This window comes from Ahaetulla prasina, chromosome 6 (assembly GCF_028640845.1).
Source record: "Ahaetulla prasina isolate Xishuangbanna chromosome 6, ASM2864084v1, whole genome shotgun sequence".
Taxonomy (NCBI): domain Eukaryota; kingdom Metazoa; phylum Chordata; class Lepidosauria; order Squamata; family Colubridae; genus Ahaetulla; species Ahaetulla prasina.
Window position 1 is genome coordinate 47880242 of NC_080544.1, and position 18294 is coordinate 47898535.

Here is an 18294-nt window from a genome sequence, read left to right on the forward strand (position 1 = left end):
GGCCTAAAGTTGTGATCTGTAATTTCAGAGAATTAGAACAGGAAGATAAATAGATCTTGGTCATTTGAAAAACAGAAGGCAGCTCCTCCTTAACAACAAATAGACAACAATTACAAAATATTCTGAGATATTAATAGCACTTACGACTCATATACCATTTTATAGTGCTTTACAGCCCTCTCTAAGCGGTTTAGGGTCAGCATATTGGTCCCAACAATCTGGGTCCTCATTTTACTGACCTTGGAAGGATGGAAAGTTGAATCAACCTTGAACTAGTCAGGATCGAACTGCTGGTAGTTGGCAGAATTAGTCTGCAATGCTACATTCTAACCACTGTACCACCATGGCTCTTTTCACCTCAACTAACACAAACAAACTTATTCACCCCAAAATACTTAATAAATCAAAAAGTAGACAATCCAGCGTAGAAATATGTGTAGTCCTCGACTTACAACCACAATTGGGATCTGAATTTCTGTTAAGCAAGGTGGTTGTTAAATGAGTCACATCCAGTTCTACAACATTTTTTGTGGTTGTGGTTAAGCAAATCACTGCCACTGTTAAATGATACAGGCAGTCGTTCAGTAAATTTGGTTTCCCCTATTGACTTTTCCTTGCTGGAAGATGGCTGGGAAGGTCGCAAATGGCAGTCACATGACACTAGGACATTGCAACCGTTATAAATACATATCAGTTGCCAAGCACACAAGTTTTGATCAAGTGACTTTGGGGATGCTATGAAGGTTATAGTCATCAGGACCAGTCATAAGTCATTTTCTTCAGTGCCACTGTAACTCTGAATGGTAACTAAACAAATGGTTGTAAGTCAACAACTACCCGCGTAAAATTTAAAGTTCCTCTGATTTGCATGATAACACAGGATTTCAAACATTCGATTTTCTCTCTAACCCTAAATAAACAATGCAATCTTTTAAAAATATAAAATACGATAAAAATATGTCATAAATTAACTACATACAAATAAATTTTCTTAATTTTCAAAAAAGTTACACTTAGAATATAAATACATAAGATACAATATTGCTTTAACTAAATGTAATTGAAAACCTGTTAGTCTTACTAACCGGATGATATATGTTAAAAAATCCCTTGCAGGTTGGCAGCCTGTAGCTTTCATCAATTTTTTCCACTCCTCTTACAGTGAGAAATACACCAATTGGAGAACCCAAAGCAAAGAAAATATCTGGTTCAAAATCAAGCATATTGTATACCACGGACACCTACAAGATAGAAAGTATTTTATTTTTAAAAAGAAAAGGAATAATAATCTGTTTGTATGTCAGCTACTTCACTTTCAGCCTATTTATTACATGCATCCCCAGACTGGACATAACAAAGTTGATTTTGGAAATAGCAAATTGCAAAATGCCTTTCACTGTTGAAGAGTTTTATGTGAAATTGATGCTCTATGAGTAGGTTCATAACAAATCATGTGCACATTATATCATCTGTAAGCTTCTGAGGAATATTTTACATTATCATTTTATTCTCTAATACACAATCCTTTATCTGTAACTGCATAGGCTAAGCAGAAAAAACTGTGGTCCAAAAGAAGACAATTATACCAGTTGCAAAGAAAATGTATTCATTTACATTTATATATGTATGTATATGTATATGTATATGTATCACATACCTGGCCTGTTCCCACTTCAAAAAATTCATAGTCTATGTGTGCAGATGACACAGCTGTTCCAAATGGGCATTTTCGTTTGGATGCGTCCTGAGGAACGGCAGGTTCTGAAGATGAAGTAGCCGAAGAAAACTTTACTGTCTGAGCAACTTCTTCCATTGCAGCCTTTTTCTCTAGTAATGCCTTTTTTTGTTCCTATTGAAACGAAGATTTTTAAAAACTGAAGAATCAAAGAATTACTCTTAAATAAATATGTGCATTTGTATTTGTGTACACACACACACAAACTAATTTTGTTAGAGGTTCAATTATCTTTTCTTCAGGATCCTCTGTAACTGCTCAAAATATCAGGCAGAATTCTTTTTTTAAATTTTTCTTTCAATTCCATGAAAGCCAAATTGTCTACGTCCTTTTTCAACTGTTTATTATTTCTGCTTTACTTGCTAAAATTTTCACATTAAAAATTCACTTAATTTCTCTCCTAAGATGCCCTATAGAATCTTCAATTTTTTCCATTTTTTCAAATGTTTCCTATATTTCTGGCTAATTTCTTTTTCTATCAGTTGATCTAATGAGCCTTTCCTTGCCTCATTTTGCTTTGCAACTTTTCTGATGGATTATTTATAACCCAAAGGTAAAAATAAGTCAATTACAAAGATGAAGGTAAATAGCAGGTTTCTCTTTTTTCCCCACTGTCATTCTCTCTCTAGATTAAAAGGTTTAAATCCCTGCAGTTTTTTTGGTAAGGTTTTTCACAGCTTTCCACTTAACCATTACCCCAAATTGGCTCTCAGGGTTTCAAATACAAAAATTCTAACTAGGAGTTGACTGTTAAATATTTGTTCATAATACTTTGACAAAAGGTGTTTCCTCCACATATAGGGTCAGTAAAATATGTTATATTGCTTATTTTGTATTTTATCACATTTCTGTGATGAAATGTTAATATTGAAACAGAGACAAAGGGAGACTCAAGTGAGATTGCTTCCCAAAGCAAAACTACCATTCCTACCTGTTTGGCTGCTCTGTCTTTTACAAAGTTTGCTATCTTCTTCCGAGGCCCAAGAGGTATTCCCATTTCCTTCAAGTCATCAATTGTACACAGCAACTTTCAAAATAAAATGAGGTAAATCAGATTTTGTATTTTTCTTTTTAAAAAATACAAATACATTTCCCTATAGCTGGTTAATTACAAAAAGAAATATAAACATTTTAGTAGTCCTTGATTTACAACAGTTCGTTTAATCACTATTCAAATTTATAACAGCACTGAAAAAAGTTAATTATGACCGTTTTTCATGCCTATGACTATTACAACATCCCCTTGGTCATACGATCAAAATTCAGATGCTTGGCAACTGAGTTGTATTCATGATGGTTGCAATGGCCTGGGTCATGTGATCACCTTTTGCAACCTTCAGTCAATGGCATAGCCAGATTCACTTAACCACCATATTACTAACTTAACTGCAGTGATTCACTTAACAACTGTGGCAAGAAAGGTTGCAAAATGAGGCAAAACACACTTAACAAATGTCTCACTTAACATCAGAAATGTTGGGCTCAATTGTAGTTGTTAATCAAGGACTCACATATGCAATTGTAACAATTACTATGAATCCTGGGAGGTAAATCAAGATATTCCAGTATAATCAAGTCTGTGTAATTGAAAGAACAGCTATTTCCCCACATTTATCCTTGTTTTGTAGATTGAAAGCAGTAGGAGCCAGAGCTTATAAAAATTTTATTTATTTATTTATTTATTAAACTTTTATACCGCCCTTCTTCCGAAGGACTCAGGGCGGTGTACAGCCAAGATAAAAAGCAATAAGTATACAAAGTTAAAAATCAATTTAAAATACCTATTCAATAGTGGCCGAATTAAAACCGTCAAATTGACCAACCTAAAATACCCCATATAAAATTACAGAAGATTTAAAAATTTAAAATTTAAAATTTAGAAATTTAAAAAATCTAAAAAATCAGTCCAGTCCCGCTTGAATGAATAAATGAGTTTTAATTCCGGCGAAAGGTCCGAAGGTCAGATATTTGGCGCAAACCGGGGAAGTTCGTTCCAGAGTAGGTGCTCCAACAGAAGGCCCTTCCTGGGGCCGCCAGCCGACATTGCTTGGCAGACGGCACCCTGAGAAGACCCTCTCTGTGAGAGCGTACGGGTCGATGGGAGGCATAAGGTAACAGCAGGCGGTCCCGTAAGTACCCGGGCCCTAAGCCATGGAGCGCCTTAAAGGTGGTAACCAGAACCCTGAAGCGGACCCGAAAGACCACAGGTAGCCAGTGCAGACTGCGCAGGAGTGGTGTTACCGGGAGCAACGTGGTGCTCCTCAATCACCCGCAGCTGCATTCTGGACTAGCTGAAGTCTCCGGGTGCACCTCAGGGGTAGCCCCATGTAGAGAGCATTGCAATAATCCAGGCGAGAAGTGACGAGAGCATGAGTGACCGTGCATAAGGCATCCCGGTCCAGAAAGGGGCGCAACTGGCGAACCAGGCGAACCTGGTAAAAAGCTCTCCTGGAGACAGCCGCCACATGGTCTTCAAACGACAGCCGTCCATCCAGGAGAACGCCCAAGTTGCGCACCCTTTCCGTCGGGGCCAATGACTCACCCCCAACAGTCAGCTGCGGTTGCAGCTGACTGTACCGGAATGCCGGCATCCACAGCCACTCCGTCTTGGATGGATTGAGTCTGAGTCTGTTTCTCCCCATCTCCCCAAATAGATCAAAATACATGTTAAAAGCCAATACTATAAACCTAATCTATTATTCCCCATCACAGAGAAATCCTAAGTAAAGTATCATTGTGACCGATAAATCGTACTCATTCAGCTTACCACTGTGGTAACAATGTAGCTGTGGCATCGTTATTTTGTGTTTTAATTTTAGTTTTTAATTCATTTTAATCTATCTACAGAAATTAAGCTTTTATTTTTCTACATCCTCCCCACTCTGATAGAACAGGTTACTATTTTGAAAAGATTCGATTTAAAACAAGCTCTTTCCAATCTCAAGAGTTTGATTTGGATAATTTAACTCCCAGAGTGGCAGTAACAATTCATTTCTCAGTTTCAACTTGCCCTGCAGGATACTGGGCCCTAACGTAAACATCATATGCCAATTGCAATTCAACTCTTTCTCAAATCCCTGGCTGCTGATCATGAAACTTCTATATTGAAAGGATCTCTCCTACATCCTACTCAACTCTCACCAAAGGTAAAAGCTACATATTCTATTGACCTAAACAATACACATTCCAATGATTCCTTTATACACCAAAGAATATACTCCAAGGTTTATAATTCAAGCATATAGTTTTCCGGGATCAGTTCAACTTCATACATTGGTTTGTCATTCAGTCAAAGAGCTATGGCCTTCACTAGGTTAACACCAATGCCAACTCCAGCAAAATGACATTTGGAAACTTATGATGCCATATGGCTACTCTCATGGAGTACTGTTGGTTGAATGCTAAATGATGAGGATCCTGCTTTCATTGGTGTTTTGGGGCAATATGAAATCCTTTTTCACAGGAAGCCAACCTCCCCTCCTAAAAAAACCACATGAAATTGTAAAACTAAAAAATTATACAGCTGCTTCCTGTTAATAACACATACTTTGAAGTGTGCTAATGCCTACTGAGAAATTTGTATAGTTCTGTATTTTGTGCAAGAGTTTCTTTTCTTGTCTTTTTTTATTCACTAGCACTGGCTATTGAACTGAAAAGTGCTCATGTTAATTTGTCATTAATTAACCTATGACAACTTCTGTGCAAACACTGAAATAATACTTATTCTTCTCAAGGATTTATCATTGTTGTGCTATCTTAAAATTATTTTAGAGGGTGCAGATATTTCAGGCATTGAATGATCAAGAGGAAGTGGTAATGATCTCATGTTCACTAACATATTACTGTGTGCTTATAAATTCCTCTGGATAACAGTGATTCCAGCTCAATAGATACTTCAGGAGGTGCATAAAATGGGAATGTTGTTTTGAATTCAAACAAACCATTATATTTTTTAATTTTTACTATACCAGAGATTCCATGTCAATTTTCTCCTTTTCAAAAGTATTGATATAATCTGACAAACTAAGCATTTCCAAAGTTCTTTGCAAGGTTGGAATATCATCCTCATCATCATGATCCCCATGTTCATCATTTAAATGAGACAGTAGGCAACCAGCAGAATTAGAATTCAATGATCCCTTGAAAGGAAAAAAAAATATGCATTAGGTTATAAAATTTAAAACCAAAGGAAAGTCAAAATAAATCATTCACTAATGAATGTGGATAGCTCAAAAATAAATCTCATAGAGTGACTGTATATGTTTGGTGCTCACTTCAGTCCACCATGTCACAAAGAGCCCAATCTAGATTGCAGAAAATCTAGTTTTTATCTTAAAAAACACTAGGATTAAGCACTAATTAGAGTAAACTCTCAAAGGCATTAAAGGTTTGTAACTCATACAGGAAAAAAAGTATATTCTGGAATAGCGACAATACAACTATTTATGATCATTTTTTTAATAATAAAAGCTAAGTTTCTATAGAAAAATACAGACAGGGGACCTTTTAGAAACCTGGTTAATTAGCATACACAATGTATGCATATGTTGGCATATAGAAAATGTTTTTCCTTTATTAATGCAGTGTAACCATCCTTATGAACTGATCATTTATAAGAGAAAGCAATTCTATTTGTTAAAAAAAAATCACGTATACTTGGAAGAAGATTATGATAGTAATGCTGTGTAATTTGATTAGGTTACCTATTTCTAGCGTTCTGAATATTGCAGTAATTGTTTGAAGTTTTTTTTTTTTTTTTAGTAAGGAAACTGTTTGGTAATATAAATACCTGCTGGTCATCTGTCACATCTTTCACAGCACCATTGGAAGCAACAGTAGTAGAATTAACTGCAGACGTCCAATCCTTCTGATTGGACAGTATGTCAAATAGAACCAAGGATCCTAGGAGATAGAAACTCTATTGTTAGAAATAGCATGTTGAGGTATCTAAACAGTTTGAGTTTAAACAGTAATCACACAATGACCTCTTAAGTATGTTTCCCAAACTTCCCTTTGCCTAACAAAATGGACAGATAGCCACAATGTCAGAATACTAGAGACATTTCTAGGACAAAAATCTAACAACTTTAAGAATTAAACCCCCATTTAGACAACAGTACTCAAGCTTTATACAATAAAAATGGTACATTGAACTAATAATCACATTAAGATGTTGCATTACCTAAACTGTGGCCAGCAACAGAGATTCCGCCTTTAAAGTCAGGGTTTCTGCTCATGAACAGGGAATGAAGATGGTTCATTTCTACTGTTACTTTCTCCACAACTGTTTGGCAGTAAGTGGGGCTATTGTAAAACAGGATATCAAGTAGAGTCTCATTGGTGAAGTGGCGGAGACGTCCAATAGTTGGCAATGTTATTTTTTTAATATTCCTTGAAAAACACAATTACACAAGTTATTAAAAAGTGATTTCAAGTACACTTTGCTAAAACTAAGAAATTTGAGAGTAAAAATTGCCAAAGCAATTTTCACAAATCATTTTTCAAGTCTATAAAGCAACCGTGGTCACTATGATATTATCTTCCTTGTGGCTCCTCTACTTCATTGTAACAGCCTTTCCCCAATTTAACAGACCATTTAGGAAAAAGAAGTCTGTTAGTCGTGGTCTTCTGTTGAATTGAAAGTTACACCATCGTAGAGACTTTGATGTTTATCATCACTTACATTGTCATAAATTTGGTCTGTTGTATCAAGGTTCAATAAACTGAGGTTTCACTTTGTGTGAATCTAATTAGTGATGATGTATTCAATAACCCATAGTTAGGCAGACTATGAATGCAGTATGCAATGCACCAGTTTGGTCTAGCAGCTAAGACTCCAAGCTAGAAACTGAGATACTGTGAATTTTAGTCCCACTTTAGGCAAGAAAGCCAGCAGGCTGACTTTGGGCCAGTCACTCTCTCTCAACCTAACCCACCTTCACAGGATTATTGTTATGAAGGAAATAGGACAAAGAAATGTTATTTCACCTTCAGGTATCTATAAAAATAATAAAAGTGGAGAATGAATGAATCTAATCAATATACCAGAGACAGACAAATCTGTTCTCTTCATACATCGTAAACAGATTATTACAGAGCCTGCAAGTTACGTTAAACATACTGATATGAAGTATGCCACAGTATATCATGTTGTCATACCACAATTTACACTTCCATGATCTCAGATGAATTATTTAAAAACACTTAACTAGTGCAACTGTCATTTAGCTCTATTATCCTAGAACACTGATGACGAACCTTTTCAGCACTCAGTGCCAAAAAGGTAGTGTGGAAACAGCATGTGCACTCATTGGGGCTGCACTCCGGAAAAGCTGAACTTCTGGGTTCTAGAGTGCATGCGCACCTGATCAGCTGGCGGCAAGCATGTGCGCACCAGTTCTTGGCACTGCCGTGTGCGCGAAGGGATCGTGCTCTGGAAAAGTCGAACTTCCGGGTTCTGGCGCGTATGCACACCCAACAATCAGCTGGTCAGCACGCATGCACACACCAGTTTTCAGCACTGCTGCACAGGTGACAGCTGATTGTAATGCGCACATGCAGGCCAGAAAATAATAAGACAAACAGGCAAGGCTGTGCTTGCTGAGCAACATGGCTTTGCGTGCCACCTTGGGCACATGTGCCATAGGTTTGCCATCACAGTCCTAGAATGACTGGTTCAATATTCAAGGAACCACACTGGTTGCATTCAAATATTACAATTAGCAAATATTTAGTATGGCAAGAACAAGAGTTATTAAATCTATTTTCTATCTTCCCCATCCTTGTACAAGCTTTAACATGTGATCAGCCTTAAACACAGTTAGATCAAGCTAATTTCAAAACTATGGTATAACTTTGACTTATTTCAGACAAATCAGTTATAGTACAATAAAATACAATTATAGTACAATAAAATACAATTATAAAAAATGGGTCCTTGAGTGGCTCAGACTGCTAAGACAGTCTGTTATTAACAGCAACTGTTTGCAATTACTGCAGGTTCAAGCCCCACCAGGCCCAAGGTTGACTCAGCCTTCCATCCTTTATAAGGTAGGTAAAATGAGGACCCAGATTGTTGGGGGCAATAAGTTGACTTTGTATATAATATACAAATAGATGAAGACTATTGCTTGACATAGTGTAAGCCACCCTGAGTCTTCGGAGAAGGGCGGGATATAAATGCAAATTTTAAAAAATGGAATAAAATGCTAGGGAAAAATCACTGCCTTTTTTTTATTCTAATGAAAAATTTAGTATGATATAAATTCTCAGTATATGATACTTATTTATATGTAACAATATTTAGTAATTCTAAACTAAAAGGTCACCAAAATTATACACTTAAAGTCATAACTGATTTGAGAGAGTAATCAAAGATCAAAGAACAATTCTACTTTCTTAAAATATATGAGTACAATAGACCTACCTATCCACCCCTGTTGCATCTCCATGTAAAGCATTATGCCAATGAACTGGCAGGAATTCGACTCTACTCACTTTATGTTCTTCTATAGATTTCTTAAAATGTGTTTGCAGCAATTTCAGGGATACTGTCCGAAAGTCATCAACTTTTTAAAAAGGGGAAAAAGCAATGTTTATAGTAATTATGTGCATACTGACTCTAACAGAATTTCTAATTTATGAAAATAAATATTTTCTAGTCCAAACTCTGCAGGTGGACTTGTAAAAGCATAGCTAAAATTTTGTATATACTCCACTTATTTTGATTTTTAAAACCCCAGCAAGTTCTAGAGTGTTCACTTTCCAAGTCTTTAGAAAATATGTATGCAGTTGATTTGGATAAAGCATCAGAAGCAATTTACCATTTTTCATCTCTTCTGATGGGAAAGCTTGACTTCTAAATATTATCAATAATAATAGTTTACAATTCTGTTTTCTTTCACTAATAGCTTTTAAAACTAATATATCATTTATTTGAATACCTTTTAAGAGGGTTATACCTTTAGAGCCGTTTATTCATTCCATTATCTTCTCAACCACATTTAATTTGTATGTTTATATTTCTGATGCAACGACTGCTGTGATTTGAAATCCAATTTAAAGACCAGCCTAAATGCTTTAGTGTATTAGACTAAGTGACTTTACAAACAACTCTAAATAAAGGTCTAAGAACATAGTAAGGTACTAGCTGAAAAAAGGAACAAGGAATGCATTCCTGTATCCATATTCAAATAATCCTACCACATTCAACAATGCTTCTGAAGCGCAGATCGCAGACTGGGCCAATTCCATGGACCATAAATACCAAATGATCAATTTGAGACACTTCACCTATAAAAATAAATACCATTAGTTACATTCATAAATACTACAAGACATACTTTCCAATTTAAATATTTCTATATATTTGCAATGTTTTTCTATTCAACTTTGAAGGCATTTTAAGGCATCCCTTGTGATCTCACAATGAGGACATAGCCTCTCAGACATCTCAAGGTAAATACCAAATATCTAGAGGAAAAGTGTTTCTATCTATTCTGGAAAGCAGCCTTACTCATTACCAGCATTTATACAGTCAATATTCAGAAGCTTGCTGGGAGCCAATATATTCTTCAGCCAAAACGTATTTATCATCCCAGCATGTGAGGAGAAAGTAACAGACTGTAAGGGAATATTTTGTATGAAATCCTGTACAACTTACCATCTGGAATATCCTCATGATCATCATCAATCCCACGTTTAACTACTCTTGGTCTGGTCTGATCATCTTGTGTGGTGCCCCATTCATCTGGTATTGAAGAAGGCTGGAACTGAACTATAACCTGAGATAAAATCAGTGTATCACATTTATACCCAATTTAACATACTGCGATATTATGCAATAAATATATGGTATAGCTTAGGTGGATTAAATTCATAGATAGTACAAATTTTTTTGCCAAGAAAAAAATGGCTTAAGATTGTTTAGTATATATTAGACAAAAATTAAGTTTATATTTATGTCAGTTTCCAAACTGATTTAAAAGATGCTCAACTTCTGAAATAATGATTTGTGACAACACATTATTCAAAGTTAAACTGCACTGTTAGAAAAAAAACATCAGTGGTGGGTTGCTACCAGTTCGCCTCAGATTGGGCGAACCCGTAGCGGCAGTGGCGGGTGGGCGGAGCCTCCCAGATGCTTCTGTGCATGCAAGCGCGCATGACTGAACCAGTAGCAAACTAAATTAAAACGCACTACTGTTCCACATCCCCAAATCATTAAAAACTAGTGGAATTTTAGCAGCATGCTTTCCAACCACTTTAAACTAATTGGGTTTTCTATATTTTTTCCCAATGTTGGTACTTTTCAGGATTTTAAGAATGGAAATTGTAACAGAAGGCCTCTGACAGTCAAACCATTCCAATTCTCTTCCTTAAACCTCCATAATATACCCTTCAAACTACCCTAAACCACCTGAAGACATTTCAATCTTCTCCTTTTGCCCAAACAGGCTCCTGTTTCTGTATCCAATTATGATCATCCTCCAAAGTGATAATACCAATACATTACTGATGCTCTCCAGAGTATCTAATTAAACAACATTCTCATTACCTTAGGATTATGCATAACGAAAGTTTCTCCACCTGGAAATTCTAATCGCCGATGCCATTGATTTGTGGTAACAGCTTTCTTATACTCGGCCTACAACAAACATAAATTTGTAATATTATATTAAAACTCAAATTGTTCCCACAACTTGTGGATAAAAACTATGGATTTCCTACCAATTAATCAAATTTCTAAAGGCAGTCACTATTTAAATATAATTAAAACTAGAAAGATGTTTTTCCCAGTGTTTTATGCCTAGTATGTTCTAAATGGCACTTTTCCCCAAAATTTGAAGCCACAATGAAAGTCAGATACCAACAATATGAAAATCTATTTTTGGCTTATGCAGCATAGAAAACATATTTGCTGTAAAATGAAATAATCTAGATTGTATAGTAAGAATAAATAAGATATATTTGCCACATACAGTAGTGGCCAAAATTGTGGAAACCTTGTGGGAAAAGTGTATTTTTGAGGTTTGATGGCTAATAACACTTTTTTATTTATTTATTTATTAAATTTTTATACCGCCCTTCTCCCGAAGGACTCAGCCAGAAATAAAATACAAAATATGTACAGTTAAAAACGAATTAAAACATAGCAAAATTACGAAAACAGCTGATAATTAAAATTTAAATTTAAAATATTTAAAATATTAATAAAACCCCAATTTAAAATCAAACTATTATGCCAGTCCCTCTGTTTTTTGGGCGGGGGAGGGGGGGAAGTTTCAAGATAATCATATTCCACTGCTGGAATGGTCTGGGAATAGCCCAGACCTTAACCCAATTGAAAATCTATTGGAGCCGACTAAAGAAACTTGTTAGTCAGAAGTGACTCAGCAATAAAATCCAGTTAATAGAAGCAATTATTCAATCTTGGTTTCACATTATAACAGCTGCAGAAATAAAAGACTTGGTTCACTCCATGGGAAGACGTTGTAAGGCCATAATTCATGCTAAAGGTTACCCAACTGAGTATTAACTGACATAATTTTTGTAGCTCTCATTTTTTTCTGTGGTGATAATTTTTGTATATCTAGTTTTTTCTACGTGTTTTACTTTTCTTCTTTATACTGTAACTGCTATTCTAATAGCAAATCCTTCATAAAAGTTATTGCATTACATCCTTGATTAAATTATCTTCCCATTCATATATAATTTTATGGTACTATTCCCCAAAAAAGTGGTGTTAGCTAGTTTTAGAAAATACACTTTTCCCCAAAAGTTTTCCACAATTTTGGCCACTACTGTATAATCTATTCAGTATAATGTAACTTTGCATTTTAAAAAAGTAATAAAAACACAATTTTCAACATTTTTACTTTATACTAAAATTTTGGTTTAAAATTAATATTACAGCAACATTTTTATAACTTAAAGGCCACAAAATAATGATTTTTAAAATAGATTCATTGGGAAAAGCTTGCTGCCCTATATGCTTCACAGAAAAGGAACTGATGATAATGATAAGGCTATAGTAGCGCATTATTATTTTATTATTAAAAAAAACCTTTACTTTTGAATTTGGGATTTTAAAAAAATCTAGAGCTAACATTGTTGCCTTCCTTTTTAAAAATACTTACCTCTAGTTTTTCACTGAAATCTTCCGTATAAGGAATAAATCTGCTGTCCTTATCTCCCTTATAAAACCAAGTACATCGTCTTACTTCAGATTGTTGTTCTTCCCAATATACAGCTTTCCTCACACGGTCATATAGATAAACATCATAACGTCCTCCATCAGTACTCAAAACTACACTCTCTGGATCAGGTTGCACTAAAGATTAAGAAGAAAGTTATTACTTTATCAACATTTCTCCCTTTCTCATCTAACCTGTGAATATTGAAAATGAGAACGCTTCAAGTTTTACTCTGAACAGTGATATTTTGTTTCTGAACTAAAGCTTCTATTGGAAAATGAGGGCAAGTTGGAAAGTTTTATAGATTTACTCCTGAATCTCTTTCAACAGTTGTTCCACTTTGCTCACTGGTGATATCAAAATCAGACAATATACAAAAAAATACACCAGCATGGATAGAATATAAAAGTTCAGTAGATACCACAGAGAAAAACAAGAAACAGGAGAAACCAGAGGGAAATCCTCTTTGAGTTATGAAGTATTGAGTATCCAATATTATTATTTTGAAATGACTAGAGTTTTCTCTGAAGAATCGTGAAAGAATTTCTCCTCATTACTCAAATATATGACTTTATAGAACCTTCTGTAGTAAACTTGTTTAAAGGAAGAGAGGGGGAAAGTGAACAAAAATCTCTTATAGAATTGGTTGCTTAATCTTGATTACATGAATAACTGTCATCAAGATTATTAAATGTTTTATATAAAGCAAATACTGTACTACAACAGGTAAAAACATATATAATATACCTATATTTAACAAGTTGGTGTTTTCTGATTACTTGCGCTATAGCATCTGTGAGGAATGCTCAGTTTGATCATTTCCAAGACAGCTGTCAGAAAATAACAGGAAAAGCAAAACAAGAGTTTCTGAAGTAACATTGTTTGTCTCCAAACAAGGATCAATCAGGTCTCATATTTTCACTAAAAAAAAAGCCTTTTAAATATATGCAAATCATCTCACTGTAAAAATGATCTGCATATTAAATATTACACTTATCTATTCTCTTTATGTCCAAAAGCACAAATTATTACACAAAGGACAATCCTTAAATCTTACCAGAATTATAAACCTTCTCTAGAGTTGTAGAATCTAGATCACTAAATGGCATCCATAGCTCCTTGTTTTCCACTTCCTTACAGTAAAACCAATGTGGCTGAACTGGTTCATACTGGTTTTGTAATAAGACAGGTGGTGCCTTCACAAGTGGGCCTGCTGACATTGATGTCTGAGGTGATAGGGCTGACTGGAATGAAAAAAACAGGAAGTTTCCTTAATATTTCAAGGTTTTACTTGATGTTTAGATACAGGTCTTAATTATGTACTATTAATTCCATTCTGAATTACAAGAATACATTATTCTTATAGATTTTGAATTAGCATAACAAAAAAAGCAATATGGGAATTGTTTTAATTGTCTATCTGACTGGCAATTATTTTCAAAACTTGATCTAAGTAGAAGACATCAGGTTTCACAACTGAATCCTAATCAAAACTCTATTCAATGTAACTTTCAAGTTATCAAAATACAAAAACTAATCAGTTGCATAATTTTACAAATATTTTACATTCAGATATGACCAATAAACTAAACAAATATTAACGCTTGATATAATTAAACAGTGTCAAAAATTCCTAAAATCAAAAACATTTCATTTTTGTTTTCATGCAAAATAATAATCAAGGGCCAAGATAGCAAATGCATATAACTTTATTTTAAGGGCAGCATTTATCTCAAATGCTTTTCCTCAGTTAAATCAAGTTACAAAACATATTCAGCAAACCATAAATCATTGTTACTGAGCTCCTAGAACAGGGGTGTCCAAACTTGGTCCCTTTAAGACTTGTGGACTTCAACTCCCAGAGTTCCTCAGCCAGCTTTGCTGGCTGAGGGACTCTGGGAGTTGAAGTCCACAAGTCTTAAAGGGACCAAGTTTGGACACCCCTGTCCTAGAAGATGTGAGAGAGACAAACTACAATATTGAATCCTTAACTTTTTAAACTTTTTTTAAACTTTTTTATAGTAATTGCAATATACTGAAAGGTAATCTTCCTACCGGTGGCATTGGTCCTGCAGGAGTTGGATATGTCTGCATAGGTGGTACAGAAGGTGAAGGCTGCAGACTCTGGGCAGGTGCTTGTGTCTGTTGCAGCTGTGGGGGAGTAATGTAAGGATTGGCTCTACTACTTAAGGTAGTATGACGATAGGGGTTATAGCCTTGTTGTGATGCTCCCTGAGGTGGTGTTGAAAAGACTGCTGGTGGAGGACCACTTTGCTGAGGTGTTTGATAAGTTCCAATTCCTTGTACTGAAGTAGACGGTGTATTAAAAGACTGTGATTTGGAAGCAGAAGCTGAAAATACATTTGGCCCATCTTGTGATGAAGGCAGAAGAGGGAAAGAAACTGGAGGTTTAGAGAAAACAGATGTCCCAGCTTGGGTTGAGGTTGCCAAGGGTGGTTGTCCAATGCTTCCAAAGGGATCACTACTGCTAGGAATTTGAGAAAAATAACTGAATGTAGCTGGAGGGTTCACATTTGTTGATGTCTGGCCTAGGAAGCTGTCTTCTTCACCAACATCTGTGTTATCATCTGCATTAAAGAATATAGTAAGGATCAATAAAAAATATGAAAAAATGGCACCTCCTCCATAACATCAACCAAAAATCAACAGTGCTATAGTTCACCATTGCATTTCAGTAACAGACATCTCTACCATTTTCAAGCTTTTCTATTCAGCTACAGTATTTGTATTACCTCAAAAAAGATAGCAATTTCTTTTTTTGGCAAGCTTTCATTATCCCAATAAGGATGTTCACTCAATACAGAAGCCAACTTGGAATATTAACACTAATATATCAGCCAGCTTTTTAAACTATTAAGGCGCCATCAATTAGTCTATAAGGACAACTTTCCTTTGATGGCTATAGGCTACATTTAACAAAGGAATGGGGGGAGCATTATTTCTCAAAAATGGGACAAAATGCAAGGTAAAGTGTGTATAATATAGACATGGATGGGGGCAGAATCTTTCAGATTTGGAAGTGATTGAGAAAGTTAGCTTTTGATAGTATGAATCCTATTTTAGGGCTCATTTTAGATAAGAATATTACCTAATCAGTTTATTTATTAATCTATTCTGTATTTGATAAAATTAACACCACCATTTTTACTGTGGCTCTGCTCATTTTTTCCCAGTGATAGGACATTTCTTTCCTTAACTCTGCCTAATTTTTAAGGATGTTCTTCAATGTTATAATGAGAACTAAGCTACTGCATATAAGCAGGCAGCAAATCCCAGACTGATTTTCCAGAAAGATCTGAAAACATGTCTTTGCCATCTGGCCTAAGATCCAATAGCATGGGTATGTGCCCTTCTGCAAATTATGTTTAATGTTTTTAACTTTTTATAATTTTTGCTATGATTCTTTTGGTTACTTTGTTGCATCATTTTTGTGATTTTTAACTTTTTACACAGTGCTCAAGCACGTGAGCTGGGCAGGTTTATAAATTTACCAAATAAATAAATGAATATGGGAATTATAGGAGAAATACAAATGTGTGAATTAGGTTAATGCTACAAAACCTCTTTTGAATGACACATTTTCCTGTCTCCCATCTGATGTCACTGATTTTCACATCAGCTGGTGCCTTTCACCTGTCTCCAATCAACATCCTAATAAATTGATACCTCCAAATCTTGCTTGCTATGCTTCTATCCTGGCTTACGTCAAGTGCCTGATCTTCGGACCTTTCGTCGTGAGCTAAAAACATATTTATTCATTCAAGCAGGACTGGCATAAATAGTTGATTTTAAATTGGGGTTTTAGTAATATTTTAAATTTTTAAATCTTTTAAATTACCGGCCGTTTAGTAATAGTTTATTTTAATTTTTTTTAATTGTATATATTTTGTATTTTATTCCGGCTGTACACCGCCCTGAGTCCTTCGGGAGAAGGGCGGTATAAAAATTTAATAAAATAAATAAAATAAATAAATTCTATCCAAGAAAGACAACATTGTTTTTCCACGTTACTACAGATAGTCCTCAACTTACAACCAGACTTGAGCTCAAAATTTATGTTACTGAGGAATTTGTTAAATGAGGTTTGCTCCATTTTACTACTTTTCTTGCCGCATTTGTGAAGTGGATAGTTGCAGCTGTTAAATCAGTAACACCACTGTTAAGTGAATCTGGTTTCCCCATTGACTTTGCCTGTCAGAAGGTTGTAAAAGGTGATCACATGAGTCCGGGATACTGCAACAGTCATAAACGTAAATCAGTTGCTAAGCATCCGAATGTAAATCATGTGGCCATGCAGATGCTGCAAGGGTCATAAGTGTGAAAAATAGTCCTAAGTCACTTTTTTCAGTGCCGTTGTAACTTTGAACAGTCACTAAGTAAAGAGAGTTGTTGGAGAGTTGTTCTCTCCAAACAACTAAACTTTCAGGGAAACTTAATTGCAAGAAAAAGAAATGCAACAGGTCACATGAGCCAGGAAATCCTACCCACTGATTGGGCAAGTCTTGGTGGGAACTTTCTCTGCATCCTCAGTAATAAGATTGCAGCACCAAGCGGTGGAAGCCCACATTTTTTTTCTGTGTGCACTAAAGCCTTCAAGGGCATGAAATGCCCCTCTAAACTGTCAAAAAGATCGTAAAGAGGATTGGAAAAGGGGAGGGGGAGTAGCCAGCCAGGAAATTCTGGAATCTCCCAGTAAAATAACTCAATTTCAAACCCCGATATAAAGAAACGCAGACCAATGGCAACAATACATCCGTTTCCCGTTATAAATAAATAAATGTCACATCCCTGGAATATCCCACCTTCTCAAACCCCTTCATTCATCGCAGCTCCTGGAAGTTACGAGACCTCCGATCTGCAAGATGGAAGAGCTTCCAGGCGTCGCTATCGCAGACCCACGGCAGGGATTTATTTATTTATTTTGCCTAAAGCCCCCTAAATGCGTTAAGGGTCGCCCATCAAAACGAAGCGGGAGGGGGGGGGAGCAGCGAAAATGGATTCCAACCGGGCATTCCAACTCCCGTGTGTTCCCCCCCCCTTGTCGCCCCCCCTCGACCATTACCTGTGGGAAGGAGGCCAGGTCCCGTACCGGCCACAGGAGCGGTTTGGCTGACGGGGATGAAAGGGACGGTGAAATTGAATTCGGTGGCCGAGGAGGAGAAGAGCAAGTTAGTGCCGCCGCTCGTCGAAGAGATGCCTCCCGTGGCGGAGGTTTTGGGGGCAGCCATGACTGAGGGACTTCCACGTCTCCCGACTCTCTGGAGCCCTCTACGACAAGGCCCTGCCCCTTCCGCCCGGCTCTAAGATGGCGCCGGCGCCGCTCTCTTCCCTCTTCTCCCGCCA

At 36.1% G+C, this 18294-nt stretch overlaps 1 protein-coding gene across 4 annotated transcripts in view; it reads right to left on the reverse strand.

Annotated features, from left to right (window-relative positions):
* SEC23IP (SEC23 interacting protein) overlaps positions 1-18196 on the reverse strand; it is a 37797-nt gene extending 19601 nt beyond the window's left edge. For all 4 annotated transcript variants that reach the window (XM_058187483.1, XM_058187482.1, XM_058187481.1 and 1 more), the window contains exons 1-14: positions 18014-18196; positions 14986-15518; positions 13988-14174; positions 12874-13067; positions 11292-11381; positions 10398-10518; positions 9938-10027; positions 9162-9303; positions 6918-7126; positions 6525-6637; positions 5704-5874; positions 2667-2762; positions 1658-1849; positions 1086-1241 (exon numbers count right to left, since the gene is read on the reverse strand). In XM_058187483.1, coding sequence (XP_058043466.1) covers positions 1086-1241; positions 1658-1849; positions 2667-2762; positions 5704-5874; positions 6525-6637; positions 6918-7126; positions 9162-9303; positions 9938-10027; positions 10398-10518; positions 11292-11381; positions 12874-13067; positions 13988-14174; positions 14986-15518; positions 18014-18179 — 2460 coding nt within the window. In that variant the 5' untranslated portion in view covers positions 18180-18196. The remainder of the gene's footprint in view (positions 1-1085; positions 1242-1657; positions 1850-2666; positions 2763-5703; positions 5875-6524; positions 6638-6917; positions 7127-9161; positions 9304-9937; positions 10028-10397; positions 10519-11291; positions 11382-12873; positions 13068-13987; positions 14175-14985; positions 15519-18013) is intronic.
* Positions 18197-18294: the final 98 nt, after the last annotated feature.